The sequence below is a fragment of the Ranitomeya variabilis genome, chromosome 2 (assembly GCF_051348905.1).
Source record: "Ranitomeya variabilis isolate aRanVar5 chromosome 2, aRanVar5.hap1, whole genome shotgun sequence".
Lineage (NCBI taxonomy): Eukaryota > Metazoa > Chordata > Amphibia > Anura > Dendrobatidae > Ranitomeya > Ranitomeya variabilis.
The window spans coordinates 660,244,175-660,259,149 of record NC_135233.1 but is presented as its reverse complement, the minus strand read 5'-3'; the positions used below and the strand labels follow the sequence as shown (position 1 = coordinate 660,259,149).

General features: G+C 38.8%; 1 protein-coding gene across 4 annotated transcripts in view; it reads left to right on the top strand.

Moving 5' to 3' along the window:
- Nucleotides 1-14,975, top strand: part of HIVEP2 (HIVEP zinc finger 2) — a 239,601-nt gene that overhangs the window by 202,580 nt on the left and 22,046 nt on the right. For all 4 annotated transcript variants that reach the window (XM_077289201.1, XM_077289200.1, XM_077289203.1 and 1 more), the window contains 3 exons: nucleotides 708-6,062; nucleotides 12,922-13,073; nucleotides 14,964-14,975. The exon at nucleotides 14,964-14,975 is cut by the window's right edge and continues 164 nt beyond it. In XM_077289201.1, coding sequence (XP_077145316.1) covers nucleotides 1,005-6,062; nucleotides 12,922-13,073; nucleotides 14,964-14,975 — 5,222 coding nt within the window. In that variant the 5' untranslated portion in view covers nucleotides 708-1,004. The remainder of the gene's footprint in view (nucleotides 1-707; nucleotides 6,063-12,921; nucleotides 13,074-14,963) is intronic.

Here is a 14,975-nt window from a genome sequence, read left to right as displayed (position 1 = left end):
TTACTTTATATATAGTGGAACTGATTTATTATGTTGGTTTGTTGAATTTAGGCAAGAACGGAGTCTAATCAGCCAATCACAAGGGGATTTTAGTAGCTTAGTGACTAGGCTATTCCTGGAAAATTCACACTTGTGCTGCTAATTTTTTAAATGACGCGAATGAGCGGTTATGGGAAGTGTTTTCTTCTTAGATCTTTTTTTAAACTCAAGCTGGCAGAATACATCTTAAGTATTTCAGGCCATTACACTTAGTGACCCCTGCAGAGTGTTCTAAATTGCTTACTTTAGTGCCCACAGTCCATGGGTGCTTAGAGGAACCCTATCTCAGGTGTTTTTTGGTCTTAGATTAGTTGCATTATATTAGTAGAGCCCTCTTTCTTTGCTCAATTAAAATGAATAGTAAACCATATCTAACCATAGAATACTAATATGGGTTCTAATCTGACCATGGACAACATCTGTATGCTGTCCCAGTGTTTGCATGGGTTTCATCTGGGTGCTACGTTTTCTTCTCACACTTAAAAAACATATTGATAGGGAATTTAGATTGTGGGCCACAGTAAGGACAGTGAGTGATGCACAATATGTCAGTGCTATATAAGCAATAATATTAAATAAATATTATATACCGTAATTAAGGTTGGACAATATTGCTTGGAAAATATTCTAATACTGTAATTCTGATTTCCTATTTTTATGTTTTTCAGGCTGTTTATGTACGCTGTCACTGACACGAATTGCACCTTAATCATCCATATCTCCCTGGATTATCCATATCTTGATTGACAAAATATTTTGACCTCATTTTTGAAGCTTTTGGTCATGCATGAACCTTTTGATTAAAGAATATATACCGCTTCATGGAGATATTTATCAAAATACATATTGGTGACTTGATACAAAGGAAAATGGTGGTGACTCTGGTTTAATGAGCAAAGTCAGTCACACTCCATGTGTCTGTATAGCATTAAAGTAAGCTAGCACTGAAGACCAACATAATCAAAATGGACTCTGGAGACACCATATTAGAGCAAGAATCTACCTCAAGGTGTGGAGAATCCGAGAAGGTATCAAACAGATGGAGACAAGAGCATCCAGCTGTTGTTACAATGAGCACTTATGACAGCCACGAAGGAGAAAGACAGGCTAACGCTGAGCTGATTGCAAACCCAACATCAGTACAGCATTACAGTTCTTTAAAAGTAGGATTACAAAATGAAAGTAGCCAGCAGATGCCAGGAAAGCAATATGCACAGAAGCGTTCTGGCTCCTATTCTCACCGGCATTCACTTTCTTTTCCCCAGCATAATCTTCACCAACAGAAGCTAGTGCACAGTTCTAAGCCTCATCAGAGCCTTGAAGGACATGCTTATCCATATCATAGTCGTTTGCCTGTTGCTTCAGAGGACTTATTCCTTCGTATTCAAGGACAAAGTGCAGAGTTTTCCAGAAAGAAATTTTCACTTGCTTCATCATATAGCCAATACTCACAGAAGTCTTTTGATCAGCCAGAAGATACTCACAGAAAGGAGCAAAAGCCCAAAAAACCCGGCAAATATATATGTCCGTATTGTACACGGGCTTGTGCCAAACCAAGTGTGCTGAAAAAACATATAAGATCTCACACTGGAGAGCGTCCATATCCATGTGTACCCTGTGGTTTTTCATTCAAAACGAAAAGCAATTTATATAAGCACAGGAAGTCACATGCACATGCCATTAAAGCTGGATTAGTTCCTTTTACTGACTCTGGTATGTCCAAATTAGACCTTGAGGCTTCTTGCATTGATGTAGAAAATGAAATACATTCTGATGGGGAACAAAGTACAGACACTGATGAAGAGACATTGTTGCTAGTTGAAGATTCTGAAAAACTAAGCCCCATTTCACAAATTCCATTGGACGTGAGTGTTAGAAGTGGGGAATTTATTGATCCGGATTTCCATACGTCAGAGGAATCATTAGGAGGCCCAATGAAAGTGCCAATACTGATAATCCCTAAGAGTGGCATCCACCTACCTAGTGAAAGCTCACATTATGTGACATCTGATTTAATGCACAACCCATCACTAAGTGGAAAAACTGATGAACTACATACTGCTAGGCAAAAACTTGCACTAAAACTTACAGAAAAGAAAGGGCATGACTATGAGAAGTCCTTGAATCTCCTAAGCCCTCATAGTAAGGGAAGCACAGACTCTGGTTATTTTTCTCGATCAGAAAGTGCAGAGCAAAATATAAGTCCTCCAAATACCAATGCAACCTCTTATGAAGAAATTATCTTTGGTAAATACTGTAGACTTAGCCCTAGATCTTCACTACAAAGTCAGGAAGGCAGTGTATCAATTGTTAACTCCAGCATGATTGAGCAACATATCTCACATTATATGACAAAAAGGGATTTAGAGCATAGCAAAATAAAGAATATGAAGTCAAGATTATCTGGAATTCATACTTCTGATTTGCAAAAAACACATCTCATTGGAGAATCTCCTGAGAAAGAAGCAAAGGTGTACTCAGAAATGCCACAGGGACAAACAGCAGTGTTTTTGGAGCCTTCCGGAGAGACATCAACACTTATAAGAAGCAATTCAATGCCAACATCTTCTGGTGTGAGTTTAAGTGTTCCTACTTCTATTAGGGGAAGTCACTCATTTGATGAACGCATGACAGGATCAGATGATGTGTTTTACCCCGCTCCAGCAGGTATTTCTCATCAAAGACTCCTTAGGAGGCAAGGTGCTTTTGAGTTACCACTGGTCTTAGAGGGTCATTCAGAATTCGATGCATATTCTAGAATGTCAAAGAATGCTGCCGTTGCTTATTGCAGGAAGACAATGCATGAAAAACCTGTCTCATGTAAAGAAAAGAAAATGGCTTCAGTGTATGAATACGTCTCAGGAATGCAGCCTAAAAGGTGGGATGATTATGAAGTTCACAAACAAGGATACAGAGATGTAAAGTATATAGGCGGAATGAAGCCAGGGGAGTATTTTGGAGATGTTACAGCACCTTCTCCTCCTCGGTTTGGAACAACAATTGAAAACAGAAAACGTAGAAAAGAAAAGAGTGTTGGAGATGAAGAAGATATTTCTATGCCTAGCAGTTCAGCAAGTAGCCCTGTGATTTTAGAGTTTGATACAAAATCACCAAGTCAAGAACCTGCCAGGATTGGATTTTCTATTTCAGGGCAAGAATATGTTTACAGTGGGCAACAAGACCGTTTTGAGATAAGTCGATCACATCAGCAAATTGGAAGTCCTGTACCTGTGTTAGATGAATCATCTTCAGACACAGATAGGGTAGTAGATATAATCAGTAGAAAACTTCCTGGTAATGTTATATCAGTAATACAACACACTAATTCTTTGAGTAGACCTAACTCTTTTGAAAGATCTGAATCCACAGAACTTCTCTCTATCCAGCCAGATAAGGCCTGCTCTCCTGAAACTTGTGACAGTGGAAATACAATGTCTTCTATGAGTCCAGAATGGACTCAGACACCTGACCTTACTGAATCTACAGGAAGGCCATCTCCATCTCAAAACCAGCAACAGTCTACATATCACATGCCTCCTAAATTGGTTCGTCAACACAATATTACAGTACCTGAGATTCGAGTTACAGAGGAACCAGACAAACCTGAAAAGGAACCAGAAATTCCTGTCAAAGAGCCAGAAAAAACGCAAGAAGAATTTCAATGGCCCCAAAGAAGTGAAACACTGTCTCAACTACCAGCAGAGAAATTGCCTCCAAAGAAGAAGCGTCTTCGTTTGGCAGACATGGAAAATTCATCAGGTGAATCTAGCTTTGAGTCAACTGGAACAAGTTTGTCTCGCAGTCCAAGTCAGGAAAGTAACTTATCCCACAGTTCTAGCTTTTCAATGTCTTTTGACAGAGAAGAAATAATAAAATCTACAGTCCCCGCAAAGCAGGATGAAATTGGTAGGCCACCTGAGTTTTTAACTGTTCCTCCAGGAGCTTACTCACTTTCGGTACCGAGCCACCACCATCACAAAGAAATGAGACGGTCTTCTTCTGAGCAGATACCATGCCCTAGCTTAAGTGAGATTCCTGAAATAAGAAGCAAGTCCTTTGATTATGGAAACCTAACACATGCATCTGTCCCTGGTGCCATCACTACAACCTTGTCTCCAGCCCGTGAGCGTAAAAAATGCTTTCTCATTCGTCAAGCTTCTTTTAGTGGATTCCCTGAAAATTCTCAGTCGGAGCAAGAGCAACTTGGGAACCAAGAGCAACCTGAAGCTGCCTATGCAAATCGTAGATCGTCACAGATTGCCTGGCAGCGTTCTTCATCGTCTTCTTTATCAGGTTCCATAAATCTTCCTGATGAATCCTTAAATCTAGCTGTTGGTACTTCTGCCCAACCTACTTGTACTTCACATTATTCACAGCAATCTATAACAAGTCATGATGTGTTAAGAAATCCGCTAGGACCACCATCTTCTTACATCGCCAAAAGACATTTGCCAGAACAGCAGCATATATTTCCACATTCTGAGAAAGTTTTATATCCACCAGTTCATAATACATTTCAGTTACCTTACACTTCTGTTTGCATGGCTCAAATGCCAACTCATCCTCCTCTATTGTGGCCATCCTGTATAGATCCTTTGCAGAGACATTTCCATCATCATTTGCAATCTTTACAAAATACATATTTCAAGCCTCCAACACAGTCAGAGCTGCAGTCGTCCTTTTACCTCGGTACTACTCAAGATCCTATTGTATGCAAGTCTCTTAGCTATATTCATAGTATGGAAAAAGGCTTTCAACCATATTTAGAGTCATCATCGTCCTCTAAGAAATCTAAAAATATTCTTTCAAAGCTACAGAGAGATCACAGTGGTGGTTCAAGTGATTCTTCTAATGATCAACAACTATCTGTGCCTCCTAGTGCTGGCTCACTTCAGCCTTTGTCAGGGCCTGTTGTTCCAGTTAGGATTCAAACACACGTGCCATCATATGGTAGTGTCATGTATACTAGCATTTCACAAATTCTTGTTACTCACTCTCAAACTAACAGTGAGTCCATAGTAATCTGCTGCAAAGTGGATGGAAGTACATCACAAAGAGTAATGGCAACAAGTGCATCCATGAAAGATTTAGGATTCAACATAGCCCAAATGCTAGCACCCTGTGGAGAACTGGAACAATATCCTTTATGGAAAATTCCACAGACATTGCCATTAGGCTTAGATTCAGCAATCCCTTTATGTTTGGTGTCTAGTTCTGACAATGCATCATCTTTCGGAGGTGGCAAACGCATGCTTTCACCTGCAAGTAGTCTAGAACTATTCATGGAAACAAAACAGCAAAAACGGGTGAAAGATGAAAAGATGTATGGACAAATTGTTAAAGAATTAAGTGCAGTAGAATTGACTAATTCCGACATAAAAAAGAATTTGTCTCGAACCTCAAAACCTCAGTTGGTAAGACAAGGACGAACATTAGATCAAAAAGACAGTCTTTCTTCAGCCACTCAAACACCTTCACCCTCATTGTCAAATTCACCACTAAGCATATCTTGTGTTGAAAAAACATTGTTAGACTCAAAGTCCAGTGATGCTCCTGAAGGCCGAATGTCACCAGATGAGTTTTACAATGAGGACACGGCTTCTGATATGAGCTTAAGTCCACAGAGGTCATCAAGTGAAATTCTTGAGGATGAACCACTGACTGACAAAAAGCGTTCTGTGGGAATATTATTGCAGATGTCACAAAGCTCCTCTTCAACAGAGGAAGTACAACATATTCTCCAGTTCCCAAGCCTGCGGACTACTACTACCGTCAGCTGGTGTTTCCTTAACTATGCCAAACCCAACCACACGGAACAGGAATCACTGAAGTCATCTGTCTATGCTGCATGGTGTATTAGCTCTTGCAATCCCAACCCTTCAGGCCTTAGTACAAGAACATCGTTATCACTCCTGAGGTCTAAGCAGAAGAATACAGGTGAAATTTACACCATGGCTACTATGCACAGATCTGGAGCTGGTAAACTAACTTCTTCAAGTGTATGGAAACTTCAGTTTGCAAAGGTAAGTTATAATATATAAGTAATAAATTACCCATTAACACGCATTTTTAGAAAATGAAAAACTATTAACACACAAAAATTGGAGTAATAAAATGCATTTAAGAGTATGCTCATATTACTTCCAATGTACAGCATAAACAAAATGAATCCATATGATATCATGGACCAAAAGGCTGCCTTTGGTAAATAGTTACAGTATATCTATTTTTCACTGTGCTAGAAATCACGTACCTACTTCAAGAATTTTTCATCTAACATATGTGCAGAACATGTATAGCAAACTTGGTGTGAACAGAGTCTTATCTGAGTTGTAATTTTGAATGACACCATTTATTTTATCATAATACACTGATAGAAGAACGGAAAAATTCCACAAGCGGTGAAATGGTGAAAAAATTGTTGCCAATGTTTTTTGGGTTTTACTTATGCGGCATTCATTGTACAGAATATACAAGTATCAGTAGTTACACAGCCCAAAGATGTATTATCAGGGTGCTACATCAGAACAACATTTAATGACCAAAAGGAGGAGGAGAAGAAAGCAATACAATATTAATGTTTACACCTATATATCATATGAAATATATTTGATGGAAAACCAAAAATCAATACTCCATAAAAACAATAAAAAAAATAAAATCCCAAAATAAAAGATCCATAACACTGATATTCAAGCATAAATATGCATGTGCAAAATATGCAACAAAAATAAATAAATCCCATACACGGATACATTTATTAAAGAATAAAACCATTTATATGGATACACTTAAATAAAATGGGAATGGTTGGTGATATCAACTTCCTGTTTGTGGCACATTAGTATATGGAAGGGGGGAACTTTTCAAGATGGGTGGTGACCATGGTGGCCATTTTAAAGTCAGCCATTTTGGATCCAACTTTATTTTTTCCAATGGAAAGAGGGTCATGTGACACATCATACTTATTGAGAATTTCACAAGAAAAACAATGGTGTAATTGGTTTTAACGTATCTTTATTCTTTCATTAGTTATTTACAAGTTTATGACCACTTATAAAATGTCAGAAAAACGACTGGCACATCCAAACTAGTGTGAATAGGAGCATACCAGGAGCAGCTACCTCCATATATAATATACAAAGAAAGGTTGCACTCTATCGTGTCAAAGCATGTTGAATATGAAATAAATGAAATATGAATAGCAAAATGGCTTTTTGAACATTAGGAAAAAAATTTTGAGCCGCTTAGCACAGAATTTGGCCAAATAGTGTGAGCCCTTCAACCATGTCAAGGTGGTCTCATTAAACTGATGGGTACCTGACCTCCCTGTCCAAATGTGAACACTTACCGAAGGCTAATGTCTGTATGCCTGGGTGAATATGGACACCTCTCTCAGCAAAGCCTACATATGAGTTGGCCGGAGCCAAGTGTGATTAGATGTAATTAAAAACCACATGGTGATGGGAGGAGTGCTCAGTCAGTAAGCTAACATAGAAATGACAGAAAAACGACTCGCACATCCAAACTAGTGTGAATAGGTGCATACCAGGAGCAGCTACCTCCATACACAAATATAAAAAAAAGGTTGCACTCTATCGTGCCAAAACATGTCAAATATGAAATACATGAAATATGAATAGCAAAATGGCTTTTTGAACATTAGGAAAAAAAATTTGAGACGCTTAGCACAGAATTTGGCCAAATAGTGTGAGCCCATCAACCATCGTCAAGGTGGTCTCATTAAACTGATGGGTACCTGACCTCCCTGTCCAAATGTGAACACTTACCAAAGGCTAATGTCTGTATGCTTGGGTGAATATGGATGTGTTCAAAGTGCTTCTCCCACTCTTGACACACTGATAGCAACACCGCAGAAGAAATGCTAGGCCAGGCTTCTGTATCCATTGTTTCAGATGCTGCACATCTCGTATCTTCACAGCATAGACAATTGCCTTCAGATCACCGCAAAGATAAAAGTCTAAGAGGGTCAGATCGGGAGACCTCGGTGGCCATTCAACTAGCCCACAACAACCAATCCACTTCCCAGGAAACTGCTCATGTAGGAATGCTTGGACCTGACACCCATAATGTGGCAGTGCACCATCTTGCTGGGAAAACCCAGGGAACGTGCCATCTTCAGTGCATAAAGAGGGCAACACATCATCATGTAGCAATTTCAGATATCCAGTGGCATTGAGGTTTCCATTGATGAAGAATGGCCCCACTGTCTTTGTACCCCATATACCACACCATACCATCAATTTTTGTGTTCCAATTTTTGTGTTTCTTCTACACATTGAAAAAAATAAAGTTGGATCCAAAATGGTCGACTTCAAAATGGTCATCTCCTATCTTGAAAAGTTTTCCCCCTCTCATATACTACACTCCCTGACAGAAGTTATGTCACTTATCCATGTTATGTAAATAAAAGCTTATAACCTGACATTAAATTCATCCATTGGTTGTATAAATTATTCTTTTGAAACCTGAAACCCTCTGAAATGTGGTTTAGTTTAAGAAAATAAATTGTCATCAATGCAGAAATATTGATCAGTTAATAGACACAGAATGGTCAGATTTTGGCAAGACAAAGGTTTTGTCGCCTGGTCATATAATGCACCCAATCCTAGTTTACATCCTCACCTGTGCTCAGTAATTGATCGGTTAATTAGTGTGTGTGTATAAAAAGAAACCCAGCACCCCAGACCTTCACTTGAACTGCAACTTGATCTCTGACAACATGCCAAAAATCCACCCTGCGACCAAAGCCTGGATTACCAAGAGGCTGAAGACCAGATCCACTGCAGAGATGGCTAGCACCTTTATTGTGTCTCAGCGTCAAGTACCCTCCACATTTCGGAGGGTTTCAGCTTTCAAAAGAATAATTTATACTACCAATGGATGAATTTAACATCAGCTTTTATTTACATAACATGGATAAGCGACATAACTTCTGTCAGGGAGTGTAATGTGCCACAAACAGGAAGTTGATATCACCAAACATTCCCATTTTATTTAGGTGTATTCATATAAATGGCCCACCCTGTATATATGCATAGGGTTTATTCCTTAATACAGTTATATGAAAAAGTTTGGGCACCCCTATTAATCTTAAGCTTAATGTTTTATAAAAATTGGTTTTTTTGCAACAGCTATTTCAGTTTCATATATCTAATAACTGTTGGACACAGTAATGTTTCTGCCTTGAAATGAGGTTTATTGTACTAACAGAAAATGTGCAATCTGCATTCAAACAAAATTTGACAGGTGCATAAGTATGGGCACCCTTATCATTTTCTTGCTTTAATTACTCCTACCTACTTTTTACTGACTTACTAAAGCACTTTTTTTTGTTTTTGTAACCTCATTGAGCTTTGAACTTCATAGCCAAGTGTATGCAATCATGAGAAAAGCTACTTAAAGTGGCCACTTGCAAGTTGTTCTCCTGTTTGAATCTCCTCTGAAGAGTGGCATCATGGGCTCCTCAAAACAACTGTCAAATGATCTGAAAACAAAGATTATTCAACATAGTTGTTCAGGGGAAGGATACAAAAAGCTGTCTCAGAGATTTAACCTGTCAATTCCCACTGTGAGGAACATAGTAAGGAAATGGAAGAACACCGGTACAGTTCTTGTTAAGGCCAGAAGTGGCAGGCCAAGAAAAACATCAGAAAAGCAGAGAAGAAGAATGGTGAGATCAGTCAAGGACAATCCTCAGACCACCTCCAGAGAGCTGCAGCATCAACTTGCTGCAGATGGTGTCACTATGCATCGGTCAACTATACAACGCACTTTGCACAAGGAGAAGCTGTATGGGAGAGTGATGCGAAAGAAGCCGTTTCTGCAAGCACGCCACAAAGAGTCGGCTGAGGTATGCAAAAGCACATTTGGAGAAGCCAATTTCTTTTTGGAAGAAGGTCCCGTGGACTCATGAAACCAAGATTGAGTTGTTTGGTCATACAAAAAGGTGTTATGCATGGCGGCAAAAAAACACAGCATTCCAAGAAAAACACTTGCTACCCACAGTAAAATTTGGTGGAGGTTCCATCATGCTTTGGGGCTGTGTGGCCAGTGCCGGCACCGGGAATCTTGTTAAAGTTGAGGGACGCATGGATTCCTCTCAGAATCAGCAGATTCTTGACAATAATGTTCATGAATCAGTGACAAAGTTGAAGTTACGCAGGGGATGGATCTTTCAGCAAGACAATGATCCAAAACACCGCTCCAAATCTACTCAGGCATTCATGCAGAAGAACAATTACACTGTTCTGGAATGGCCATCCCAGTCCCCAGACCTGAATATCATTGAACATCTGTGGGATCATTTGAAGAGGGCTGTCCATGCTCGGCGACCATCAAACTTAACTGAACTGGAATTGTTTTGTAAAGAGGAATGGTCAAAAATACCTTCATCCAGGATCCAGGAACTCATTAAAAGCTACAGGAAGCGACTAGAGGCTGTTATTTTTGCAAAAGGAGGATCTACTAAATTTTAATGTCACTTTTCTGGTGAGGTGCCCATACTTATGCACCTGTCAAATTTTGTTTGAATGCAGATTGCACATTTTCTGTTAGTACAATAAACCTAATTTCAAGGCAGAAACATTACTGTGTCCAACAGTTGTTAGATATATGAAACTGAAATAGCTGTTGCAAAAAAAACAATTTTTATAAAACATTAAGATTAATAGGGGTGCCCAAACTTTTTCATATAACTGTATATTGTCCCCCATGTCTGTGTATGGGATCCATTATTATTTTTGAATATTTTGTACTTGAATACTCATGCTGGAATGTCAGAGTTTTGAGGGAATTTTAATAGTTTTTTTAAGTGTTTTTATGGAGTATTGATTTTTGGATTTCAATAAAATATATTTCTTATTATATATGTTTGCACGTGGAAATTGTATTGCTTTCTCCTCTTTTTTGTCATTGTACAGTAAAGGTGATATGTCTAAAGGATTCTTTAGGTCAGTACCATGACGGTGGTACCAGATTTATAAGTTTTATTTTTATATATTTTAGCATTTACATTTTTTTATGTATTGTGAAATTATCAAAGGTTACATACCATTGCTTTTTTGGTCAATTTAATTTGATGTCTCTAGTACCAGTTTATGAAAGGTTTCTGATACATATTTGTATTAAGTACAAATTGCTGCTTCCAACCACCAAGTTTTTTTTATCACCTAATCGGAGTTCACCATAATGCAGAAACAGGGATCCTGATTCCAGTGATGTATTACTTACTGGGCCACTTGCTGTAAGTTTGGTAAAATCACTATTTTATCAGAGATTATCACTACAGGACTAGTAAAATTGCTGCCAGGTAGTCCTCCATATTCATGAGCTTTGTATAACCCACCCCCACCAGTGATTGGTAGCTTTCTGTGTGCACAGTGCTCAACATTTAGAGAGCTGCTAGATCTGCTGCCAATGAAACAGAGATTTTATCAAAACTGCCACAAGCAGCCAAATAGGTCATAAATTGCTGGAATCAGGATCTTTACCCCTACATTATACTGCTCTCAAATGGGGTAGCAAAAACCTGCTGACTGATTCAGTTTAATGATAACTTGCAGCCTACACTAGAGGGGTCAATAAGGATTAATGCTCCCAAGTGGAGGCTGCAGCGCAGGTGGACACATGTTTGGGTACTATGTGAAGACTTGGAGTTCTGTGTCAGAGAGCAGAGCTCTGACTCCTGAAAAAATATTACTCAACCTGTTCAAGACGAGACACATTTTCAGGATTTTTTTTTCAAATTCAAGTTTTTTATTTTTGTATTTAGAAAGTACAAGAACATACAATACAAATAGAGTACAGGGGGTTAAAATATAACTATAAATGTACGCATAACTACAGTACATTGGGGGTATAGGGAGGATTTTCCATCAATATCCCGATCAAGCATGTGTTTTTCCATACGAAAGATAGAGAGAGGGAGCAGACACCATTTTTAGATTTTTTTGCTTGCCTTAAAGAGCTGTAACAATTTTTTTTTATTTTTTAGATTCACTGAATTTTTGATTTTTTTTTCGTGATAAGTAGGACCTAATTTTTATGTTATTTTCAGAATATCTTTTTATATTTTTTGACCAATATTGGGGAATATTTGTTGGAAAATAGAGGAAATTGTGTTTGTTTTTCACTTTTCCTTTTTTATGACCAAAAAGGACAACTCAAATAAATTTTCAAATGTGTTCCCCTTTACCTAACGATTATGTTTATCTGATACTTTTTTCCTACATTGGCTCTTTTTATCTATTCTTTTACCCTGCTTTTTATTTATCTTTGGTTTTTTTTTTTTGCTTATTTCACATATGCCTTCCATAAGGTCAGGACAGATTTTTGAGAAGTATATCAATATTTAAATACATTTAAAAAATCTGATTTTCCTTGTAAAATGGGCTGGTATCTTAGCCCCAGCTGCAATGCAAATTCATTTCCTAGAATCCAGCAGTTCCTGCTTCATCCCCAGAACATTGGGTCTAGAGAAGGAATTTCAGTGGCATTTCTTATTACTGTATACACAGCGCTTGTTTAGAGCTCTATATACAGCGATTGGGAAGGTAGAGACGGTAACAAACCAGCTCTGCCTTTTCTGTGTGGAGTGTGGCTGTGTCTGACAGCTGGCTTCATGCTCTTGCAGCTGCATGATGTTATGCAGCTGCTCTTCTATGCAGTAATGTTTTAGAATGTCGCTACAGAGTAGACCACCCTTGCGATGAACGTGTATGGGCAATACAGAAGAATTTGTGAATTTAACCTACCTTAAAATCCAAAAAGAGGAATTCAGATTGATAGAGTTAAAGGAGATGCATATAATTAGATTACAAAAAAACAACAACTTTCTTGTTATTTATTTTTATGACATAGATGAAACCTGAGCCGTCCCTACTGGTTACCAGTAAACTTGAAAAGAAGACCGCTGGAAACAGCAAAGAAAGGACAAAGGGAGAAAGTCATGGAGAGAAAGATATTTCAGCTAAACAAACAGAACCTATGAGGATAAAAATATTTGAAGGAGGGTAAGATAACATTCATTTACTTACAAATTAAAAGGACAATATTTGTCATATGAAAAAAGTTCATCTTTGCAATGGCGATGTCGCGTTATTAGCATGTTATGATTTATAGTCTTGTTTTAATGACATCTATACAAGTTTATTTTTCTAGGCATGTAACGTTAATCATTGTGTATGAAGACTCCTATTCCCATACCACAGGGCCTTTTATGACTTCATTGTTAAAAGTTGTCCAGACCAATAAAAGGCTTAAATGGCTTAGCTAATGCTGCGGCAGGAGATTGTCAGGCCTCTGTCTATGTACAAGTGAGGGAGAGACTCGTCAATCATCTGCAATGGTGCTGAGTAGAGCCTGCTGGAGGCAGCGCCAGGCTAGTCTTACCTTTAACTAGGGTGCCCGGATGAATCTTTAAAGTATATTTTCCCTGAAACTAACTGCCAGAGCATTTCGTAGAATGATATACCTGACTGCAGTCAGGCTTTGATTCACGCTGCCTCTAGTTTGGGCAGTATGAGTTGCCTGACAGGTTTTCTTTAAAGCAACATTCTCACAACTATTGTCCTTGGATATTTGATTTTGCACATGATCTCAGAGAGAAGTGTGAAGGATAAAACGATAGAAATGAATTGCTCCAAAAAAGTATTAAATAATGCTCTAATTGTAGCAGTTCAAGTTACAGGTTGTCCTGCCTCATGCTACAAGTCTGTAGTTACTCTGTGTGACTGCAGACTTGCGAATCTTCACATCGCGTGACCTGCGTGCTGTGAGGATTCTCCAGTGCTGGAAGCAGGCGATCATGTGATTGCAAGTCTGTGATTTGCATACTTCCGGTCACATTTTGACTAGACTGTGTCTTGCCTCAATACACTTGCAAATCATATATTTGTAGTCACGTGCCCGCCATTCCCAGTGCTCACACCGGATAATCCTCACAGCGTGCACTGCATGAGATGTGAGGACTCACAAGTCTGCAGTCACATAGAGTAACTGCAGACTTGTATCCTAAGGCTGAACAACCCATTTAAGCCAATCACAATGATAAAGGACCATCTTGAGGCAGGCTTGGACTGGCCCACAGGAGAACAGGTGAATCCTCCGGTGGGCCCCTGTGCAAGAGTGGGCCACCACCCTCTTATATGAGCAGTACTTGGTACTATATACTTGAATCACTATGTACGGACAAAGGCAGCATCTTATTCATTTAACAATCTACCCAGTTAATTGTTATACATTTGTGATTGAGGATAATGTCACATTTGCATGTAGCTGAAAAGTGGGCCCTGGAGCTGGTTACTGGTGGGCCCTTGGCACCCCAATCTGACAATGTTTCAAGGGATAAACTGGATGTCACCAGGCCCCATCACCATGCTTGGAATACGGAGCCCTTGTTTTCAGTGTAATGAGCATTTGTGCCCCCTAGATTCATATATGGACCGGACTGACTGAGGGTCTCCCCTCCTGAACTTACAGCGTCTTAGCTGAACTCCCACCAATCAGACAAAGGTGCCCTGTCCTAGAGATAAGCCATCAATATGAAAATAGTGAACAACCTACTGATATATGGTAAACTAGCCTTATCTATCTTTTATCTATGTATGACATTTTTAACATATCCATTAAAAAAATCGTACCTTATAAAGTACTGGTTTGAGCTTGAGCTATAGAGCTTATCAATTATGGAAGGAAAAAGTATTTGCACAAAAGCACCTCCAATCTTAGAGCACTTTAAACCTTGGGCTGCTTTCACTTCAGAAATAAAGAGTTTAGTTTTGGTGGAAGCAGGTTAGTCATTACTTCTGTCTCATAGCTCCTGAATGTGTGGTTGTGTCATTTTCTAAACATTAGGTGAATCACCAGTTTTTTCTTTGTTTTTGTGTTTTTGTGACCAACAGTTTTAAATCCAA